The 24397-nt window shown below is 39.2% G+C and overlaps 1 protein-coding gene across 1 annotated transcript; it reads right to left on the bottom strand.

Moving 5' to 3' along the window:
• Nucleotides 1-2472: 2472 nt before the first annotated feature.
• LOC128935746 (pituitary tumor-transforming gene 1 protein-interacting protein-like) lies at nucleotides 2473-24035 on the bottom strand. The gene is made up of 7 exons (XM_054274263.1): nucleotides 23857-24035; nucleotides 22963-23015; nucleotides 20530-20638; nucleotides 17797-17911; nucleotides 14217-14282; nucleotides 9668-9714; nucleotides 2473-2915 (listed from the first exon to the last, which is right to left on the bottom strand). The coding sequence occupies exons 1-7, from the start codon at nucleotides 23969-23971 to the stop codon at nucleotides 2866-2868; spliced, it is 555 nt and encodes a 184-aa protein (XP_054130238.1). The 5' UTR covers nucleotides 23972-24035; the 3' UTR covers nucleotides 2473-2865.
• Between the last annotated feature and the right edge of the window lie 362 nt (nucleotides 24036-24397).

The following is a 24397-nucleotide window of genomic DNA, read 5'->3' as shown; positions in this document are numbered from 1 at the left end:
AAAATCACAATGAGCAGAGACACAACTCTCAGGCCCAGGTTATGCCGTTTCCCTACTTATAATTTGTTATTATGTTGCATACGTTCTGTTTCTTTTGTTGAAAAAGTGTGGAGGAGGGGAAGCTCACACCCAAGATGATAAATGCCTTTGTTCATACACCTGAGAAACAAAGATACAATGATACCTTTCTATAGCTGTTTTCCCAATTGTGGCTACACTGAATACAAAGGCAAATAACCCTTCTTGTGGTAAGACACAGAAAGAAATAGTGACATCCAGAAAAGCAGAGAAGCTAATTAATATAATGAAATAAGGCTATTTTCCATCCAATTATTTGCTCCAATGGAACACAGAAAAGAAAGGTTAAATAATCTGAAAAGTCCAGGGATTTTGTGAGGATTTTTGCATTTTCTATTAAGCTCTAAAGCTGGTGTCCACAACAGTCTCATTAAATTGGTAGTCTTAACTGTGTAAGCAAAAATATACCATATTGGGTGTCCAGCTTAACATTTTGTATAAAGGCTAAACATAAGGTAAATTTGACCACAGTCATTACCTTTTCATGTCCACAACTGCCACAACTATTTTGGTTCTCTGAGTACTTGACCATCTTTGAAATTGTAAGAAAGGTTGTCCTTCCTCCCCTTTTTGATAGAATACACAACAGCCCTTCATACACTGTAGCAGGTGCTGAAGAAAAATGCTTTTCTATTAAGTCGGGAATGTCACTACTTGGTCATGAGACAGCAGACAGGCCTTCATCATTTTTGCAAAAGTTATCTCCAGGGAAAACCATCAGCATGTTTCATTTCCACACTATCAACTCACTCTTATCACAGACCATCATTCTTCTAAGACAGGCATTTGAATAATACTTCAGATTTGACAATGGCTGACAGACAAAGAAACATGAAATTAAACACAGTGCCTACTAATAAAGCACTAAATGTGAGTTAAAGAAAAAAGAAAAAACAAACAGACCAGTATTTCATTAATAGTAATTACAACAGATTCAGAAAGTAGGAAACCTATTTTTATATAAATTTCTGAGAAACTGTACAGAGAAACAGTTTGAAGAGGTAAAGCCAGTGAAAGAACACTGCACCAAAACCAGTGATAAGTGTTATTTACTAAACCTAAGCAGAGGCAGGTTCTTAGATACTGCAAGGAATGGCAATTTACATCCTCACCCACAAGCATGATCTAATTCCTGCCACAGACAACCAGCAAAAATGCATTTTTTTTCCTTCTCCAAAGTCATACTTAGAAACTTCCTTTAAACCAAGTTAATTTAAAATAGTACGGAACAATAGAAGTAAACAGAATCATATTCAAGATGTTAAAGAGTTTATTTTAGGAATGTGGACAAAAAATAACAAACATCTTCAATACTGTACATTTGTTTAATAGATAATATACAGCAAGGGAGGTGCTTTAAAGTGTGCAGAATAAACAGGAACATACAATTAGACTGGGGAGACAGAAGAGCTCTTTGCTTGTCACATCATATTGGTAAGCTACTAATAATGCTCCAGGAAATACCTCTATGAAAAGTAAGACAGGAAATAAATCACATTATGGAAATATCAAAAGAACAATAAAAGGTTAAAAAAAATACTGCCTTCTTATTGTACTGGCTCTGGCAGGGACTGAGGTAACTTTCTTCACAGCAGCCCTTATGGTGCTGCTTTGCTTTGGATTTGTGGCAACAATAGTGCTGGTAACACACCAGTGCTTTGGCTTTTGCTGAGCATTGCTTGCACAGCATCCAGGTTTCATTTTCCCCCACTCTGCTTGCTCCAGCAACTAGGCCAGGGGGGAGCAAGAAGCTGGGAGAGGACACAGTTGGCACAGCTGGCCAAAACTGACCCAAACTGACCCAATTCCAGGCTCACCAAGACAACTGGAGGGGAGGCTGGGCAGAGGTCTGCTTCTAGGAGGTGCCAATTGCCTTGGCAGAATTTGTTCCCTCTACTCTCCTCTCCTTTTCTTACTGTGCCTTTATCTTAACCCTTTGCTGCTCCCATTCTCTCCTGCATCCCCCCAAGGGAGGGAGGAAGCAGCTGGGCAGTGCTTCAGCTGCTGGCCAGGGTCAGCCCTGGAAAACTGCAGAATCTGGGCAACTTTATACTATTTTTTTTTCAATATGCATGAAGTTTGCAGAAGAAAGTGCTCACACAGGCTGATGTTTCTTAAATTACGAACACCTAACTATGTTTGTTTCAAGATCAACCTTCCTCCAATTTTGCTAACTGTATTTGAAGTACACATTAACATTCCCACAACTGAATTTAATTATTCAAAGACAAATATGCTCCTCTCTGTCAGCCCTTACACATCACACTCTTGGAAGATGCTTTTCCAGGCAAAAGAATCTCCACCCACAAGAAAATGCAATGATGTATTTTTCATCAACTACTTCTGCTATGTGGAGCTGTACTTCCATGTTGCTTTTTGTTTTATATATATATATATATATATATATATAAAAATATATATATATATAAAATCTCTATTTAGGAACATGAGAACAATTGCTTTAAGTAGCAGTTAAGACTGAACTCAAAATCACACTATTGTGACTATTAACCATCTAAGTCAAGTAATAAAATATAGATTTTAGGAAGAGGAAAGATAAACTTCAGTGAACATTTCAATAACAAAAAACATTTATGGTAAATTAGTTCCATACATGTAGGAGATAGAAACATGTTATTTCAGAAAGTCTTTAGCTGCTTCTAGTTTTACAACTAGGAAAAAACACTTTGGAGAGAAAAAAACAAAAGTGAAAGAGCACAAAGGGCTAATGAAAACAAACTGTCTTCCTGGATTCTGGAGTACAGCTCTTGTGGAAGGTGCCCATCTTCATTCATTCTCAAATCTGCTGTAAGGGTTATCAGAATCCTGGAGAAGACCTGTAAAACAAAACAGGACTACAGTTATCATTTTCTTTTTACAGAAAAACTCTGAGTTACTGACTTCACTGCTATTGGTAACTGCATGTAACAAATCCAAAAGGCAATTCTTGTAATAGCTGCTCTATTACCCACAGTCAAGTATTATAATAAATTGGAAGTGTTCTTAAGCACTCTTATTTCTCAGACAATAAGAACAACGAGTAAGTATTTGGTGATTTAGCAGGGAGAGAACATTATTCTATGTAAAATTATTACACAAAAACCATTTCTCATCTGTGAGGTATACCCCAAAAAATGCACTTGTGAGAGTCAAGTTGAAAAAAAATCCAAGTATAGAGATGTCTCAAGAAGAACAGATTCTGAGTGGCCAGTTTATAAATGCAAGTGACTATAAGATCATCATCCTTTTAAAATGTAAGATGTTGCTACTTTGACTTAGTTCTACTTCAATTATACCCAACCATCTGTCACATTCAGCCACTTACAGCTTATCTGCAATAGGACAATAATCTCTAAGAAAAAATGAAGATCACTTCTTATGTGCACTAAAACCACCAGGGACCAGAACGAGAGCATCACTTAATCCAAGTTCCAGTATGCTTCCCTCACAAAGATTCTTAATGACTTTATACCAGAATACTGTCACAGCAAGCACTGCAAAGCCATCCAATTACGCCGAGTGCCTGGATATGCAGAGCATCCTCTGTATAGGTCAGCTGAGCAGCCGCTGTTCCACACAGAAAATAATTTCAAAGAGACTTTAAACCACACTTTAAACCTGGGGTAGGCAGGAGACTGAAAATAAAGGAGTCCTGTAAGAGTGCAGAGGCTGACCTTATGTTGTGAAAGGACAGGACACTATTGCTATCTTTTCTGCCAAGGTTTTTCTACTGATGTGTAACAAGGACTCTTCCACAGCTCATTTGTCTAGGTGCAGAGACAGAGGACAGGGGAGCCCAGCAACTCCAAATCACAAATGTTCAGATTCACAATAATGAAAAAAAAATATTTCTAGTCACTGCCAAACCTTGTAAGAACTCTCAGTCCTTTTCACACCATGCCTCTTTCCACACATACCTGCACACAGATATTGAACATTGACATTTTTATCTGGAAGTCAAAACCTAATGGTGCTGGAGGCAGACTACACTATTGCCTACCTTGTGCAGCTGGTGAGCTTCCTTTAACTGCCAGGTTATTTTAAGATGCCAGTCAAGCAGCACAACTGCTCAGGGCTGATTACTGTATCAGTTACTGCCACTAACTACCTAATAGGGAACAGTAAATATTTGGAATAAAGAATAAATATGAAAAGTCCTATAATCACTCAAATAAACAAGATTACAAGCAGTCAACTTGCAAAATGTTAATATCCAAACTATCCCTCATATATATGATGCTTACTTGTCCAAGGAGTAAGCCAGTAACATCTTTAAATCTTCAGCCAGGTAACACGACACATAGTCTATTTACCTGGTATAGTGCCTTGTGTCAGAGGTACTATCCATTTCTATAATTGTTTTTGGAAAAATAAATAAATAAATAAAAATTAAGTATTTGCTTACAAAGAATGTGCTTAGATGATATAACTGCCAAAAATAAACTACAATATTTTCAGATTTTGAAATTTATATATTTTTAAGCTTCTAAAATGTGGTCACTTCTCAGATTTTAGTATTACCTTTTATGCATTTAAACAAGCAGTTGTGATGTCCACTATGTCTATTCTAGCTGTCAAGTAAACTAATACACAATAAAAAAATCCTCTCTTATCCTTGGCCTGCCATTCAACCTTCAGTGCTCTCAGGTAATATTCCTGCATTAATTTCACCCCAGCTCAAAGAGAGAAGAAAAATTTATTTCATCCCAGATTGTCACCACTCCCACCCTTCCTCCAGACTTGGTAATACTTTGGCAGTTAGGATATTTGGCTCCTAATATATTTGGTTACCTGAAACACAACTGAGTAGTCCAATTAAAAAAAAAAAAATTGCAGTACTCCCGTATTTCACCCCTTTGAAACACAAAACAAAAATCAGCATCAATACTGGAAATTACCACTCTTACTACAATTGCCATTGCATAAACTCCCTGCACTCATGAAGCTCCATTTACAAATAAATGCACCTAACTTCAAGAAGCTTTCCACAAAGTGGCAAGAGGTGGTACCATATTGCCTGACAAAATGAACACAGCCTGCAGACTTTTCTCTGTAGAGTCCGGCAAGCGCTTACTATGTTTTTGGCTATTTCATTCAGGACACATACTCAACACTTCACAGGTCTGAAAGCAGCACAGTAAACCACTAGATACTGTTCTTTACAGCTTGAACAGCTGAAACCCAATGGAAAAGATTTTCTACATCCAGTAGTGCCAATTTCAAATTAACCAGAGGATCATGTAAGAATCCTGATAAACCTTTCCTACATCATTCTGAGGAGTGAATATACTCTCCTCTTCCCCTGTCCCAAAACACTCAGCTAAAAGCCATTTTAGAAAACTAATCCTCATATTTCAAGTCAATGTGTCATTTTTACTTCTCATTCCATATGCCATTCCCAGTAGTACTTTACTTGCTTTAATTTTACTGAATTATGTTTAGGAATGAACAGATCTAATCAACACCAATCAGGAATTAATATGCCTAACTAAAAGTACTCTCACCTGTTTCATCCCAAAATACTGAAACTAAATAGGCTTTAAGAACTATGGGTCAATCTAGTGGGAATATTTTTGGCTCTGACTTCAGAAACTGATCTCCCAGGAAAAAGGGACTCCAAGAGAAATGGCAAGCCCTCCTTCCAAATGACGATAACCAGGGGTTACAATACCTGATACACTTTGCTTTCAGCCTTGCTCTCAAGCCTGTATCCAGCAGTTAAATTTCTTTTATCCCCATAATTTTAAGTACATCATAAGATTATTTTACGTAAGAGGAGTGAGACAGCAGCTCATCACTTGCACCAACTCTTACTGAAGAAGTATCAGGCTCCAGTAAGTGCACAAAAACTATATGGGGAGACATACAAAAGAAGGAGCACGACAAAAACCTTCTGTCAGCTGCCACAGCTGCCCTGCCAGTGCCACTCTGAGGGGCTGGCAGCCCATGCTAATGGGGCAGCACGTCTGGTCCAGCTGAAGCTCTGGTGCTGCCTGCAACCAGACAGGAGTCGTCTCTCCACTGTTTCCTGTCTGACATGAGAGCCACTACCCAAGTTGTCATTTACCCTCAGGGGTTCAGAGAAACCAGATGTTTGCATCTTCAGGAGCCTTGTTTGCAATCAAGTTCATTGCATGTCACTGGTGAACTTGAATATTGGCACACAGGTCACTTACAAGTTCTTACTTTTATTTACCCTCATTTTGAGGTTAGTATTTGAGCTATTTAGCAGTATCTATGAAACACTCAAACATTTGAAAGGTATAGTAGTCAAGTACCTTTCACTGGTTTATGGGAAATAATGAAGCATGTTAATAAATATGAAATGACAAAACAATGGTCAAAAGAAATTATTACCTCTTTCCAGCATATTCATTTATATTGTATACTAACTGTGCATGTTCCCAGCCGCTGATATCTGTATCAACACTACCCAAAAAGAGAACTAACAACTGAAATACTTGTAAGAGACTGTGCATAGCTGAAAACAAAAAAACCAGCCTAGTTTGCTGCATGTCTTCACCCCTTATTAAACTTTTCCTCTTTATTTCTAGACCCCGTTATTAACAACTGAATTCTTAACAAATAAACTAAATAGCTTTCAGTGTTTGGCAATGTAAGGTTCTCCTGCCTTGCATTCAGAACACTAAAGAAGGTGAAGGCAAAGTATATGCCTTGAACAGAAGAAACATTTACCGTCACAAACTACTGAATATAAAAACCAAAGCCTTACATAAAATAAACCAGAGAGGATTACACACCATTAAAATAGCTATTCAAAACCTTTGCAGAACTAAAGCAATGAAATGATTATCATTTTGCAAAAATTAAATGAAAAAAATCCTTCCACTAATACTTTGCAAAATCCTCAAATAAATAAATAATAAAGCGGCTTCTCACTAATGCTATACTGAACACACAATGGAAGCAAATGCAGCAAGAATTAAATTGTAGTTCCTTTGTGTACTACACAAGCTGCAAAGTACTCCGAATTCTACTTTAAATTTTTCCTAAGAGTCAACATATAATTTGTGTAATCATATTGCATTCATATATGTGAGCAAATGAAAAATACTATCAAATTGTGCAACAAAGAAACAATTGAAAGTGCGTACTCCTGGCTGCTAAAGCTCTCTATTGCTTCCAATGCTCCCAAAGGATTGTGGCTAGAGTGCCACCTGCAGTGCATTATAAATGTGTAATTACCATTTAAATGGGGTATGGAAAGCTGGGGATGAAATGGGAAAAGGCATTCCCTTAAAGCCAACCAAATACTGAAATTTCGGGCATCATCATCTTTATCTACAGTCAGGTTAACCAAGTCATTGTCATTCTGCCACTCATCCATGCCTGCTTAAGTGAGAATCCTCTCTGCAGTCTGTAAGGGTGCAAAATAATCTAGTGCCTCCATAATTATTTGCAGCAATTTTTATTAGATTATGTTTAATATGCTAACATCTGTATTTTCTAGACAGTAAAAAATGTGACAGAAGACCCAAGTCTCACAGAATTATTCTGACCACCGTTTGCCTATTATCAGAATGCAACCCTTATATTCAACAGCAATTATATTTTTGAATTTCAAAATTTATACATATTTTGTATTTAATTTTTCCTCAATTACATACATCCTTTAAGGATGTTCTAATTACATTATGTGAGAGATAAATCTTTTCTTTAACACAAAAATTAATCATGAGATTCCAGGCCTTAAATTGATATATCTGATAATATAAATTAATATTTGTTTTGGCAATACAGCAAACCTGTCAATAAACTTTATATGGAAATTTGCTAATAAAATTTAAGTTTTATAGTCCAATTGCAATCTTGGGCAGGTAAGCTGCATTGCAAAACCTAAGTACAAGAAGAAGTGCAGTCTGACTTCTTACAAGTAGGAACACTTTCCATTAACACAATGAATGTGTTAATGGAAAGTGAATGAACAAAATGAACTTGTTTCTCATTTATTCATTGATAGTGGAGGCAAAAAAATATTAGCTCTCCTATGACTGTGGGCAGTATAGCTACAAGCAATACTTAATTTATTGAATTTGATGTCTGCATTCTCAAGGCATTGCATTATACAGTTTTAAATTTCAGGGGACTCAAGTACTCCAACAAGATCCAGCAAAGCACCCCACAAGGCTCTGGAAGTAGAGCACTGAACAGACATCTGTCTTCAGTAAAATGTAGGGCCATGCAGAGACAAGTGAACTGGTTCCACAAGCAGAACATAACTGATGCAGCTTTCACATCCCTGAACCCCAGAGCAGGGCTCTGATATGGGAACTGCAATTCTGCACCCAAGACTGCATCTGGGCTGCATCCAGAGATGCAAAGGTCCATCTGCACTGAGTGCTGCAAGTTACTGTGGGGACACAGCCATTGCCCTAAGTGCTTCACCAGATCTTTCCCAATGATTCCAACTTGCTGAGATTGACTGTCAGGTCTCTTCTAAGGAGAAATAATCACAAAAAGCCTGTATTGTTTCATGTTGTGCTTGGATTTTGTTTGCTTTTTTCACATCTGGACTATTGTTGTCAACCACTCAAACAACTCTTGAAACTGAACTGTGGTAGAGATACAGGGTTAATTATCCTGTAAAATACCACAGAACAACTTCCTTAACTGATGTTTAACAAAAATTACTTCCAGTTTCTACAACATTCTTTCCTCAGTAGCTCAAGCTTCACAGTGTAGTTTTCCTCCATTCCAGCAAAGGATCATTCTTTTACAAATGTTCTCCAGGCAGAGAATTCCCTACAGAGTTTGTCTGTATCACTTCTGCATCAGGCAAAGGGCAGGCTGCAGATTCATGAAGGCATTCCTAGACTCTGCCAATCAGTTTAACAAGAGGATGAAAATTAACAGCTTTGAGTGATTGTTCAGACCCCTAGAAACACCTTCTCTGACATTAGTGCAATTTGCATAATAAAAAATGCAGCAGAGTTTTAGCAGATCTGTCTCTGAATACACAGTACTGTTAACCCTATGAACAAATCAAATGAAAAGTGCAAGCACTGACAAGCCTACATAATAAGAGCCTCCTACACAACACAGCAGGTCCTACAGTCTTGTGATGTGATATTCTACAACTGGATAGCTCCACTTAAAAACAAAGAAAAAAAATAACTTATCCCTACATTAGGCTGCATCCTCCACCCTTCTTTTTCAAGCTTGATTTAAAAAGATTGCTATCTACTAGTCAGTCTCTCTTCCTTCAATAGCCATGACTCCAGCAGCAAAGTTCAAGTAGGCTGATTTATCACATTCAATAACAAACAAAAAAGCCCTCAGATTCAGTCTTCTTACTTAGGAACAGACAGAACAAAACACTTATTTTAACCAATATATTTAAGTGCCCATCCCAAGCACACTGTCTTCTTGCCCAGTTGGACAGTTAATGCAGGAAGAGAACAGGAGCACAAATATGCTAAAATCAGGTGTCAGAAGACAGGCATCAGCAGAAAACTGGGCTTGGTTACTTCTGCTGCTTATAAAGCAGCTTATTTCTGCTGTGAATTTTATCCATCATTAGGAAAAAGGAATCAACTTAGGCAGAGTATCAAAACAAGATGACACATACCATACTTCTTACGTATTTCATCATGCTTCATTTTTCTTTCATGTTTCCTACAAGAAATAAAGGCATCAGAAGAACATTCAGAATCTTTTGAGCTGTAAGCAAACTATAATTACATCCAAAAAGGACATCAGCATTTTTTACATTAGCATTAGTAATCACATAACAATTTTAAATAAAAATCACACTTAGCAGTTATATATTTATTATATATATATATATATATATATTATTTTTCTATTTACACTTCATTTGTAAGTATTTACATACTCTGTGTCTATAAGACTTACCATAAATTCTTATTAACAGAATTTAGTGCGAACATAAGATGTATGACAATAAAAAGAAACACTTTTCTTTTCTATATAGGAGTAAAGCATCCACATACATGCACACATTCACACTGAGGTGTTGATCTATACATAAGAAAAAGGCACTACACTACACTGGAACACTCCTTAATGCTTTCAAGCAGGGAGCATAATTGTAAAAACTTAGCTTTGCCCAGAACATACTTTGAAATACTAATTCAATATAATAATTCTAAAAGGATAAAAAAGGTGTATTACTATTTTGCTTAAGATGTACAGCAAGTATAAGTGAAAACTACTGCTTTCTAAAATCCTGCATGGTATCCATGCAGAGAATAAATTAAAACATTGTGCTAAATATAAATTGGCTTTTATGCTGTCTGACCATAAGAATGTTTTTAAGGCTGGATCTAATATTGCCAAACTTAAATTATTCACATAAACCAACTGTCTGATGAGTCAATTTCTCCTTCACTTTTGCAAAGGTGAAGGGGGGGAAAATGAAATATGTTTAAATGGAAAAAATTCCATCTTTTATCAGACAGTTTTCCTATATTACAAAGGAAGGATCTATTTTGCTTATTTTAAAAAACAAACAAACAACACAACTGCTTAATGAGTATGAGCCAGGATCTATATACCTTGAGGAAACAAGAAATGGAATTTGGGAAACAAAAGTCCCTCTAACAAAAACTTTAAAAAAAAACCACACCCTTTGCTACCCGCTGTCAAAATTCAACCCAGTTAGACAAGTTGTGACTTCTGCCGGATTCCAATTTGCACGTATTCAGCAGAAAGCTGCTAAGCACTGACAGCTTAATTCACCAAAGATCCCATCTGCCCTATGCATATTCCACCTCCAAACAATTCCTACTGCTAATCAGACCCTGTGTGTCCTCAGAAGCAATTATCCTGCTTCCTACAGAGCTGAGGGCTGAAGTAGCCTTTTCCAGCAATTGCACTTCTGGGAAAGCATGCAGATAAAGCACAATGAGAAAATCCAAACAAGACAGACAGACTCAAAAGCTTCCACTACTGTTTCCCAGAGACACCCATGTCCCTTACATCTCCCTGCATTATTAAGCCCAGGCAGCACAGTAAACAAAGCAACCTGGCCAAAATGCACTAACAGAGGCTGGAGAGTCAGGGTAATTAAATTCATGTAGAAGAAGAAAGTCAGGATTGAGACGTTGAAGAGAACAGAAAAAAGAGGAGACAGATTTACCCACTGAAGATAAACTGATAACAGGATTTCTGCTTTCTGTGGTACATAACAGGAAGATATTATATGGGACAAGGGATCTCAGGAAGAGAATAGAGAAATTCTGCTTAAAGCAGCCTTCTCCAACATAGAGCTAAATCCTTCTACTGTATAGTCTGTGAGCTCAAACCAAGTTTATCAGAGGTGGGACTAACAGCATTTCTTCCTTGTTTTGCATATCCTGTCTGAAGTAATGAAGACTCATTGCTGCAGTTTCAGCTACTGAAACCTCAGCAGCCAGTGTGAATCAGTTCTGAATTCAGAAAGCACCTGCTTAAGAAGGGGTGGTGCAAAATCAAGCTGGGCAGGCTTTAAACCTCAGAAAGGCTTTAGGATACTTCCCTAGGCTGTTCAAAACAAACCACCAAACACCTAATTAGTTTGAAGGGTAAAACCATTAATATCAGTGAAACATTCAAACTGACAGGCATCACTTCACCCACGAGGAAATCCTTGCTCAGTAAATAAGGCTTAGGTACACATCAACCCAGAGGAACCAGACACAGCTCTGAACAGGCAGTCCCTGCATCAGCCACCCAGAGTTACTGTACCACCCACATCTCACATGATGATCAGCTCAAGTCACTTCAGTCTTCTGAGCTGGTTGTTTCTTAACACTGCTGCTATTACTCCATCTTATACCTGCTATTACTCCATCTTATACATGCTGAAGTCTTGGCTTCTCATGCAAGCTGTCCCCACTGCCATAAGCTGAGGAAGTATTTTTCCCAATACTAACAATTCACATAATAATTTTTCCATACTTGGTTCTTCACAAATAAACTGCCATCCTTTCTTTCCCTGGCCTCTCTCCTTGTTCTTCCTTCTATCAATTTATACTTGGCACTAGATCTTATTGCTTAGCATTTGTTTATAAACATCTAAAATAAATAATTATTTATAAATTATATAAATCTAATCTAAAATACAAATACCATGTATTTGAAGGTGTAAATAATTGAGTGTATAGAAAAAGACTCAGTACTCAATGCTGTACTTAAAAATTATTTTCCATGTTAGAGATAAAGTCAAATAAAGGACTAAAGCTATGCAATAAGATACCTGTTTTAAGTCCAAACTTGAATTCCAGACATCCTCCTCTTTATGCCCCTCCCTGTAAGTGCAAACTAAAACCATAACCAGTGATTTTCAACCTCTCAGTAAACTGACAACTACTTTCAACCTTGTGTAGACAAGTAGAAAGCCAACATAATTACCCTTTTCACTTTAATATGCATCTTCCAAAGAAACACTAAAGTATCCATAATTAACTGAATTTCAATGCAAACAAGTATTAAACTTAAAAAGCAGACTTTTACAGTGTACCTGAAAGACAGAAAATACTAGGTGCTGCAATCATCTTAAACCTTCCACAAAAAATATTTCCATGGAACACTATGGAACTGGGGCCTCCTTGCTTTGTTTTTACCATTCACTAATGGAATCATGAAATGAAGCTCAGGCTAGTCCTCTTCACCTTCCATTGCCAACTGATATGAACCATACATGAGGTGATATAAGCTATATTTGAAGTAGCTGTATCCCACAGAAAAAACAAACAACATGTAAGATGACAAGAAAAAAACAAAGCCAGATAGACACAAGGTCAATTGCTGTGCCTATTTCCCTCCCATATTTATCTGAACATTTATCTGATATTTAACTGAACATTTATTCAGCTATTTTCATAAACTATGTGAAAACTTCACAGCAGAAAGGAAGGACTACACAGTACAAGGCAGTGTTTTCCTCTGCAGGCTGCTTGTCAAAAATGGGTTGTTGAGAATATTAATTTGTTCTACAGCCTGTCAGTAGCAATTCATTCTCCAAAGGTCTTAGAGGAAGCAGGCAGTGGGTAGGGTGAGGTGCTCTAGGTGCTGGAAGTGGCTTACTCCTCGTGTTTTCCCATGACCCCCAGCCACACACACAATTGGTATGCATGTTCAGAACATGGAAACACCCCAGGGCTGCTGCTAAGCTCCTGCAATTAAAGCAGTTTCTGTTTCACAGACACACTCCTGAGACAAGCTGGGAAAGAGGAATGCTGCTCTAAATAAGGCTGCAGCAATCATTCTGGCAGAGCAGCCTGCTCCCAGTGATCTCTGTTCCTAGGCTAAATTCAAGAATGGAGCTGATATTAGCTCTAGGTTGCACCACTTGCTTGGTGTGTGCACAGCTCACCTTACACTCCAGATGCATCAGACTTCCTACAGATTAACTGTACCAGGCTGATACACAAATCACAGTGGAAAGGTTACAGAACACAATCATCCCTTTATGCACATAGTCAGAAGCCTTTGCTTTACAACAAGGTAAGTGCTGTCTTAACTGAACAAAGCAGCATAATTAAGGAAGTACATTTCACCACAAGGCACATGATTTTGGCATACAAAAAACTGTTGATATTCCTGACTGGATCCCTCCTCTTTAGAAAGAAACAAAAGCATTATAGGAGAAACATCACATTCATACTAGCATTTGGCCTACTGTGCTGTGACTAGTTACAACTGGATTAACAAGTAGAGAACTCCCCTTTTTTTCTGATCCATTGCAAATAGTCAACATAACTTATCTGAGAAACTGTGAGTGAGCATACTTCCTGAATTGGACACCTATTTCTTACCCTTTCATGTACATTCAAGTCTGACACTTTCAGCTCACAAATTCAGATGTTTATGAAAACAAATTTGCATCTGTTCTCCTCTTGGATAATGTTTGCCATCACCTTGCAATGATGCACAGAGCATTCAGAGTACTTGCCACACTGAGCATCAACTTGTTTGCTCTCTGTTCATTTACAGCAATACAGCTCCTAATCAGGTTCACCAATCTCATAATAAAGTTGTTTTGTAAACCTGACACCGTCATGCCTAATATCACAATGCCTCTTTGTTTAGTACTCCATGTATTTCTTAGAAAGGCAGAATACTCCTACATCATCAGGAAGTGTAGAGCTATATATCAAGCTGTCAAGACTTACCTCTGAAGAGACTCTAGCCTTCTCTCTTCTCTCTTCCTAGCTATCTGCTCCTCTTCTTCCTCTAGTCTGTTAGAAAAATAAGGGAAGGAAAGCATAAGAGGAGGAAAAAGCAACTTTGTTGCAAAGCTATCACTGTTTACTACTTCATAGCCATGTAAAATTTCACAGCTGAGTAAGTTTCATTTACAAGTTTGTGTAATTATCCTTTCACATTTTATAATATCCAAATGCTCTACTCATTGCAGTAATATGTCCTTCAGCCTCCACAGAACTATTTACAGCTCCTTAGGAAGAGGATGTGGACTGTTCCAGAAGCAGGATTCCTAGCTGCCCTTTTCCCCATGTGTCACACCCCATTTAAGAATCACTGTTCTGCATGCGCACAGTTAAGTACATTGTTGTCCTTTGGAAGATGACTGATGGTTCATAAGCCTTTGATGCCAGAACAATTTATCTTTCCAACAACCATTACCATCCAATCTCAAGCTGCCCCCAGGAAATGAGTCTGTTCTGGAATGAGCAAGGATTTACCTGAGCATCAGCTGTGTGATTCTGGGAAATGCTGAACCTACACAGTACATCTGAGCTGTGCTTGTGCAGATTGCTCTACTGAATTCTCTGCTGCACTTTAGCTTTGTGTCCTGCCTTGCAGAAAGCTCAGTTTCACTTAACCATTAGACAGACCCTGTAAGACTTGTAGGACTCTAAAGCAAATGTCAAACAATTTCTCTGTTAGTTCTTCCCTGACAGAATTTATGATGATTCTTCAGGATTAGTAAATGGACAACTGCCATGCTTGCTAATTAGTAATTAGTAAATGGACAACTGCCAGGTGCTAATCACCTTCCAGAAGGGATTAAAGTTCTGAAGATGTCTGAGCTGAATATTTACAATATTAATACACCTGAGCAGCATTACTACACATCTGCAGCCACCAAGACCCAAGTTAAGCAAGAGTGACATCCAGTGGTAAATTACAGCATGTCAAACACTTCAATACACAAAACTCAGACACATTCAGCTCTGGAAATATGAACTCAATTCCTTCATGTGCTCAAAACAGTCCACATATCTCTCTCAACATTTTATTTATTTCAATACAAGCCAGTACTTCAGAATCCATACAATGTTTCAGAAACAAATTTCTTAGTCCCAGCTTTTTCCACCTAAAGAATTAAAAAAATCTTGGGGGAGCAGGAAACACATGCAACAGGTCACTTTGATTTGAAAACAATGTTAGACTCTTTTGGAAAACAAATCAATTCTCCACATCAGCATGTCCAGCATGACTAAAAGCTCCCATTCTTGGGCACCCTTCTGTAAAACTGCTTTACTGGAGACCTCATGTCTATGCAATAATCTTCACAATTGGTGTTGCAAAATATGAAAGCATCAAATAAATCAAATGTTAATGTATGATTCAGAAAATACATTTCTTGCCTATAATAAACAGTATTAATTTCTGATTTCTGGATACTTGGAATGAATTGTTCTTCCAAATTCAGAAAGTTTGAGATTGTACAAATAAAAACATGGTTGACAACAGAAGTTCCTGAGAGTCTATTTAGTAGAGTTTCACAAATAATAGCTGTTCATAGAACTGTCAAGTACAAGGAGTTTCACAAATAATAGCTGTTCATAGAACTGTCAAGTACAAGGAATTGACTCTAAGAAGTCCAAAATCACAGGATAAAAAAACAAAACTATGCACCAATATTCCTAGAATTCCTGTGGTAGGATGGACACAGATGAGCCAACTACATTATTGATGTGGGGGCTGATGCACTGAAGTATTCTCTGTGTTCAAGGAAAACCTAAGTTCAGGCTTTTCAAACACTTAAACACCTCAGCTTAAGAATTCCCTAAAGAAACACTGATACTTCTGCAAAACAAGGTTACACCTGAGAGCTCAGATCTCAAAAAGAATCAGCTAAACAGATCCAGTACTACATTTCCACAACCCTTCCTTCCTCCTATCCACAAAAAAAAAGTTTCTTTTGTGGAAAATGAGTCCCCAAAAATAAGGAAGAAGAGAGCAAAAGAATTCCTGCTGAGAACCACTGGGCTTAAAGCAAATAATGTACCAGGCTTCAGTGTAATAACACATTCTGACTCCTCCTGAAATAAGCTGGACCCCAGATTGACAAGACCTTTAAATCCTCTAAGGGTCACAAGATTAAGCTTGACACCATTGGAGTCTTGCCATAAGATGACTCTCAACTAACCCTCTATTTTTAGAATTAGATGTTACAGTACTGATTGACAACTTAGCTACTAAAACTGAAGTCCAGCACAAGTATCTCTTTTCACAGGATTCAAGCTTTATTTGCTGACATGTCAGCTACAGGGGCCTACTCAGTTGTTCTGCAGAGGATGCTGGCAGATCTTATGTAAGATCTAAACCTGTTCTTTACATCTCCAGGGCTTATCAGCACAGGGCTAAAGAGTATTCATTTTTGCACTAGGGCAGATTTGCTATACCAGCATACCAACAAACAGGTAGATGCTTCTTTCCCAGGGAAGAAAGAAAGGAATGAGATGTTATTTACAATTATTTTCACACTTCTTTAAAGCCACAGATGTACCATATTTCTCTGGCTTTAAGGTCAGCACTAAACAATGTACAGTTACATAAGTTCTTTTAAAAAAATCAAAACCAAATCTCAAACAGGAACAAGTCAAAGGTATTTTAAAAATTTATAGGAATCATTTCAAACGAAGAAATAAGGTCCCCATTTTATTCATACAAGAAGTACTGAAAGACAAAAAGAACAGAGGTAGCTGAAACTACACTGTCCAGAAAGCTTTTAAACTTTAACTGATAAAGGGAAGCATGTCGTGCTGTCCCACTTCACACTGACAATTGTAGCTACTCATCAACTGCTTCCCTCCTTTTAAGAATATTTGCTACGCAGAGAAGCCAGTTTAAAAAAAAATTTTACAAGTTCTCCAAGATCTCAAGAACATTTAATTTTTGCAGCACTACTTTCCTTGAAAATAAGTAAATTATTCTTAGTATCTCAGCAAAAAGAAGTATCATCTTACATGTAGAATATCTTTTTGAATTGGCAAAGACAGTTAATCCCTTATATAGGGACTACTGACAGATCCTAGAGCAACTCTGAAAGATGGATACCAAGTGCCATATAGGACATTGTTGCTCAGTTACTTTCTACTCACCTGGTCCTTTTTTGCTGTACCATGAGCTTGCCTTGAAAGAAATTATTTACAGCATTATCAGAAGAAGCAAGGATTTACTTGGTCACTGAAAGATTTCATGTCCAATGTTAAGAAGAAAGTGTAAAAGGTAGAAGTGTGAAGCAACAGCTTACCTGAAGTCAGACACATCAGCTCTGTTACCACTCGAAAAATCACTTTAGTGTCATTCCAGCATCATTTCCAGTATCATACTACTTGTCACTAAATATCTCTTATCTTGCTATCTTTCTCAAACAAATAAAGCAAAGTGATCAAAGCTGCTTCCAAATGAAAATATTCTTAGTGTACTGGAGAGTAAAACTTGTAGGTAGATAGGGAAGGCCAGGACCAGTGTTGGTAAAGAAAACAAATCCATGTTTACCTCCTCCTCCTGGAACGCCTTCTGCAGTAACAGCAGTAACAGCAGCAGACTGTGAGGGACACCAGAATGAGCCCAGCTACCACAGCCATAGCAATCAGCAAAGCCTCAAAGTTTACTGAAAAACATGAATATATTCAGCTTGTTAGACTCCACCAGTAACATTCATCTTTCTGATAACTCTTCCCTTCCTTCCCACATGCTTTTTCATCCCTATATGCAAAACACAATTCTGTTGAGCTACCCCAGATAAAATGCAGTATACCACATTAAAACTTTGCTATTATGCATAATCTACACTGAACAGACATTTAGTAAAACCACATTTCTCATTCTGTCTCTTCCCTACAGGTTACAAACAAATACACTTTATACCATAAAGCAAGAATTTTTCAAAAAAATTGTTTTAAACAAATTTTTTCTTTCAAAAGTATAGTACTTAACTGAAGCAAAAAAGGTTTTTTTGGACCTATTAAAGTGAGGGAAAAGACCATCAGTTTTCAGTCTACAGTCCTGGCAACAGTACCTATTTCATCTGCTTACTATTCACGAAAACACCCAACACAATTAAGCTACTTTGTATTACACTGTTCTTCACTCTGATTAATAATCTGTCAACACATGTAATTCATATAAAATTGTAACTGGAAGCCAGTAATTTGTTTTTTACTTTGAAAGGTGCACTATTCACCTTCATTTTCAGCAATGGTGAACAACATTCATCTCTTAATTTTATTCGCTTAAAGAAAAAAAAACAAAAATCAACACCACCTTCACAAGTTAGTTAATTTTCCTGCTGTGTTTGTTTGGGACAGTCTCAATAAGACCATATAACCCCATTGCATATTGCTGCTTGAAATTTGTAAAAAACCTATTAAGGAAATGCATATTTGAGGGTGTTTTTGTTGTTTTGGTTTGGGGTTTTTTTCTACTTTTTTTTACGGAGAATGTGCTCCACCATGAAGCTTTCATTCTGTGTTTAAGCTACAGCCAATCTAGAAACACAAATGGCACAAAACACAGAAGCCATTTCCACAGCAGCAGTAAACTGCCAAGACCACCCTGAGTATCAGTAGAAAAGAACATGTTTCTCTACCTGGTGTGTTTGAGAGTGTTAACTTACTTCACAGCAGCTCATTTGATGCTGGATTTTGGATTTCTGGCTCAAACATGCTGGTAACACACCAATGTTTCAGCTGCTGCTGAACAGGCTTGAAGAGCACCAAAATATCTTCCCACCTGTCCCCTGCCCCCTTCCCTTTGTTCCCCCCAGTGAGTAGGGCTGGACACAGGCAAGAGAGTGAGAGAGGTCAGGAGGGGATGCAGACAGAATGCTTGAGCCAAACTGGCCACCAGCCAATGTCATGGTCAGGGAAAAAATCTGAGGTAAAGGACAGGAAAGTGGAAGGCAGAACTGGCTTCCAAGGGGAAAGCCAATTCCAATGGGCACTGATTGTCTGAGGACTGGCTGAGCATGTCTGCCTGTGAGGGGGCGTTAAAAAAATTGTGGTTTTTTCCTCTCCCTCCTTTTCCTTCCCTTTTTAAACTGCCCTTATCTCTATCAAGGTTTTCTGCTCTTGTTCCTTTTTCTTCCTCCATCCCACTGGGGCCATGGGAGAGAGGGAGGAAGCAAGCAGCTGTGTGAAGTACTCAGATACTGGCAGCAGTGAGCCCTCCACACTTCCAGAAAAAAGTCTGCTAAAATGTCACAATAAAAGCCCAGTTTTCTTAAAAGTGAGTTTTATCACTGAAATTATATTCTTAACATACCCTAAAAAACTCCAACAAAAGTTGAAGTACAAATGCCTGTTCTCAGAAAACAAAGCACAAAGCCCTTCTCTAAGAACACAGAATTGATGAAATTCACCTGTACTTTTTCATCTACTCACTCTGCAGCAGTCATTAAGTGCTAGTGCTCAGAAACTTGCATGCTCCACTTTAACAGCAATCTCCTACTTCTGCTACCCTAATTTAGACTACTGCAAAATCTCTCTGCCTTAAGCATGGTAACTTTCTCCAGTCAGCATTGTCACTGATAGCTCACCCCACTTGTTTTTGTCCTTTAGCCTCCTGCTGTCCATGCACTAACACACAGAAAGCAGCAAGTCTTTGCTCTGCTGGACTGAAGCTGTACTCTTGCTTCACACAAGAAGCTTTCCCATGCCTTAGGTGGTCTCTGTTCCAGTCTAGTCTGAATCTAGATCTGTACACACATTATTACAAAAACACCTCCAAATATTTCACCCTGATGGCAGCACATGCTCAGTCGTGTATTTTGTAGTAAAACAAGCACAGCAAATGGAAACTGAAGAACAATTACACCATGCAGGATTACAACCCACAGTGGCACCATGCATGCTCCTTTTAAACCTTATCTACATTGCCTTTGGTACCCATCAATTCCACTGTTATTTCAGTTGTTTAAGCAAAAACAGCATTCAAGAATTTCTGTGTGACTCTATTCATGTGGTATTGGTTCACTGCTGCCATTGGAATATTTTAGAACTGTGGATCTAGACAAATCATCCAACACTTTCAGAAATTTTAAATAAAGTAAAAATGTTTTAAAGACATTCCATCACCATACCTCCACTGACTGGGGCTATGGCTCCAAAGCATAACCACTGCCTCCTCACCCTGCACCTCCAAATAAATTATCAGGAAACAGCTCCAGCAAGCTTACTTAAATCATACTCATAAATAATTCTCTACAGCAAAAGTAAAATTAGTACCTACTCCAGCAAACTCCCCATCGAGCATCTGAGAGAGAGCACAATGAAGACGGTGGGAAAATACTTCTCACAGGGTAATCAATGCATGTGCTGTTGGTGTAACACCAAAGGCACTGTGCAAAAGAAACAAGAAAAAGCCCAAATTATTAATCTTCAAAAACAATTAACAATTGAGTGCACCACTCCAAAGACAGATTTCTCATGTGAATGTAACACTGGAGAAATGGAAGAGCTTTGTCTTCTACAGCCTATAGAAGGGCTTGTGCAATTTCTCAGTAAAACCTAAACTGAATGGTGAATAAGAACATTTTGTACTTACAAGTAATACTAGCCTGAAAATATTTGGAAACATATTGAGGTACTCTGCATACTTGAAGGTAAAATGACTTTGGGTTTAAAAATACTGGAATTAACAAATACAAAATTAGACTGAAGACTGTTCAGAATTTTAAAACACCTCATATCTTTAAGGAAAAAAAACACACCTATAATCTTACTTCAGCCTTGCATTTCATTATCAACAGAAAGAAAATAGTAAAGAATTCTTTAAAGTCTACAGGAACTTTTTCTTCAAGGTAATGAATGATACAGCCTCATCCAGTCTGAGTTGCAAAGTACTCTGTGTGCCTTAATTGCACATGGTCACATATCTGGATATTTTTAAAATTTCATGTTTTATGTGTATTATAGATAAAATTCAGCACAACGTTTCTGCTTCTGAAGCCATCTCTAAGCATCAAGCTTAGGTTCTGGTTTCCATCTGTTAAAATAAATACTTCTTCAGAAGTCATTTACCACACAACCCAAACACTGAAATAGGTTTGAATACCAGCAACAGGAATCTCTGACAGGACATGTTTTTTTAGGATCCATTATAAAAAGAGTTCAGCCAGGAACTATGCTTTATCTAACAGTACTATCAAGAACATCTCTGTCATACATCCTCAATTACACAAAGCCTGTTATCTTGCTCTTAATGGATTACAAAACATTAAATACAAAGGAAACCATCTGTAGCAGATGCTGCTTTCTTGAAAAGTGTGGATACAAGAAGAATATATTACTATTTTGTAGTTGGCAGACTGTACAATTTAAACACACCCATAAGGAACACATCAAGAAAAAAAACTAAGAGAATTCACTTTGCAAAAACTGTGCCCTTTTAATTATGGATGCTAGTGAGAATATGCTTTTTTTGGTTCAAATATTTAATAAGAATTAACAGTTCAAGAATAATAACTACTAGGGGGCATAATAAAAGTCACTGTTAAACTCTGGACATAATGCTGACCCTGTTTTGAGTAGGAAGCTGGATTAGGTGGCTCATGAGGTCTCCTCTACTCCAAATGACTGCACACTGCTGGTGACAACTGGGAGCCCAGAAAGGCCAGCTGTTTCCCTCTGATGGAGACTCCTGCATCTAACTACTGAAAACATGACTAACCCAAAAGGCAATACCTGACACAGCTACTGGCTGGAGCAGGGGCTGAAGCACAAGAAAATATTTCAGTTGACTCATTCTCAATGATAAAAGAATCTGACAATATACAATCATCAATACAATTCAATTAATATTTTTCCCTTAAAACCAAAATGTGCATAAGACAAGCAGGTAAGTTCAGATATGTCTCAATCTTCCCTGGTGAAAAGGTTTTCCAGTAATGGAAACTTATAAGCAACTTTAAGACTCCTGAAATGTTTCTTTTCAGCGATATCTGAAGATTGAATTTGAAATAATCTCTCACTTCTGCTCTGCAGGGACTAATGCCTTCTGCATGCTTATCACAATACTTTTGTAGAGCTAAACAAGTCTTCAGCAAAGAACAGAAACACAAATTCTAACATTTAAACGTCTGCCTTATCACAATCTCATTGGAAATACACTTTGCTACCAACAGTGGCTTAGCCTGGCAGTCTTCAGCACAGAGTCAGGGGAGGGACCAGCATACTCTGCCTCAGTTACAGGCACTTCTTGCAGCATCTTTAGAGAAAGGCACTTCCAGGTTATTTGGACTGATTAGCAAATAAATGTTGTGCATTATTAGCACAACACAAGAAAAGCAAAGCATTTTAACTGCCTGAGTTTATTCGATGGACATTTAACACAGTGCTATGCACAAAATGAAGATGGAGTCTGAGGCAGCAGCAAGATCCACTTGCTCAGCTGAGCTATAAAAGCCCTGAGCACACACTGACACTGGAAGCCTGGACTCGGTGTGTCCTCTCCAGACAGAGCACAGAAACACCCTGAGTGACCAAAGCATGGAGCAACCCTGGCAAAGTGAAAGCTCGCTGGCATCACCTGTGACAGATGGGAAGCAACACATCAGTTGATTCTATCACTTAAATGAGAAACAAACAGCCTAAGAAAGCCTAACAGTTTTATTTCATATAAAGTGGAAATTCTTAGCAATCAAAAAAGTTTTGAAAACCTTACCGAAACATTTTTTAGACATTCTTCACAGGACTTCAGGGAAAACGCTGAACATGCTAGAAAAACAAACAAAACCAATATACAGAGATTATATACTTATTTTTATTCCAAAAGGTCAAGCATTTATCACAATATTTAAGCTTTTTTTTTCCCCCTAATCCTAGATACAAGCAATAATTTTGACTGAAGTAATGAAATCTCAGTAAAAAAAGGTGCACTTGAGATGCCCACATTTGATGTCAGCCAACCTGACACACACCTTTGTGGTCAATCTGTTGGTGGCAACTAAATCAGAGGAGAAGTTTCACCGGCTGCCTGCCAAAAGCAGCGAAGAGATAAATGATTCCAACAGAACAGGAAGGGATGAGCACCTCCGTCAGGTTCTCCTGAGCCACATTCCTCACCATCACCCAGGGCTGAACAAATCCGGGCGAATGTGTGTTCTAGGATCACCCTGCTTGAGCAAGGGACGTTGGACCAGTAGACCACTGTGGTACTTTCCAACTTGCCCCATCCTGCGATTCTGGACTGCTGTCTGTCTGTGCCAAGGTCGGGACACCCTCAGGGCCCCGCAGGCGAGCAAACCCCAGCGACATCAGCCCGTCCTTCGGCCGGGAGCGGGCTGTTCCCTCCGGCCCACGGGACCGCTCCGCTCCGGACACAGCACCACGTCAAGCCCCGAGCTCTCCTCATGGCGCTCCGGACATAGCACCACGGAAAGCCCCGAGCTCTCCTCATGGCGCCGTTGGGCCCTTGCAGGCCTCGGGGCGAGCCCGAGCCCGTGTCCGCCGCCGCACCGCTCTGCCCGGCCAGGCCCGCCCGGGAAGGCCGCACGGCCGCAGCCGCGCACGGACGGGAAGCGAAGGGAGCGACGCCGCGCCGCCCGCCCCTCCTTACCCTGCGCCGGCGCCGGCGGAACCGTGGTGCTGATCTGCTCCAGCCCCGCCATAGCGCGGCCCCACAGAAGCGCCAGGCCCTGCAGCCACAGCGGCCACCGCCACACCGCCTCCATGGCCGGGACAGCAGCGGACAGAACCCGCTCGCTCCGGGACCCGGCCCCGCGCAGCCGCCGCCAGCCCCGGGGCGGAGCGGGCTCGGGCGGGGCGCGGCCCTGCTGGAAGCGGGCGGGCCACGGCCGGGCCGCGCCTTCATTGCTCTCGTGGGGCGGGGTGAGCGGCTGGCTGTGGGTGCTGCTTGTCCGCAGTCACTGGAGGGCGGGATCTGACATACACGGGGCCTTTTTCGCTCCCTGCTTCGTTTGGTGTGACGCCCTTTTGCGAGGGTGGTGAGAGGGCAAGGAGATGGCGAGGATCCTGTGCTCTGCCTTCTCGCTCCTGGTTTCGTTCCTTAGTGAGGAACTAAGGCTGCCAGAGCCAACTGAGACAACAAAGGCATCTACAAGGGCTGGCTAGAGAAATGAATAAAGACATAGAGGCAA

This window comes from Melozone crissalis, unplaced genomic scaffold (genome assembly GCF_028551555.1).
Source record: "Melozone crissalis strain CALT ecotype California unplaced genomic scaffold, PUWL_Pcris_2 ptg000016l_1, whole genome shotgun sequence".
Taxonomy (NCBI): Eukaryota; Metazoa; Chordata; class Aves; order Passeriformes; family Passerellidae; genus Melozone; species Melozone crissalis.
Note: the sequence above shows the minus strand (reverse complement) of the source record. Positions and strands in the feature narration are given on the sequence as shown.

Excerpts from the sequence above, each read along its gene's own strand:
- LOC128935746 (XM_054274263.1), bottom strand. The coding sequence starts at position 23,971 with ATGGAGGCGGTGTGGCGGTGGCCGCTGTGGCTGCAGGGCCTGGCGCTT. Across the intron at positions 20,639-22,962 it reads AATGTCTAAAAAATGTTTCG|TGCCTTTGGTGTTACACCAA; the intron begins GTAAGGTTTTCA and ends TCTTTTGCACAG. Across the intron at positions 9,715-14,216 it reads AGGCTAGAGTCTCTTCAGAG|GAAACATGAAAGAAAAATGA; the intron begins GTAAGTCTTGAC and ends TATTTCTTGTAG.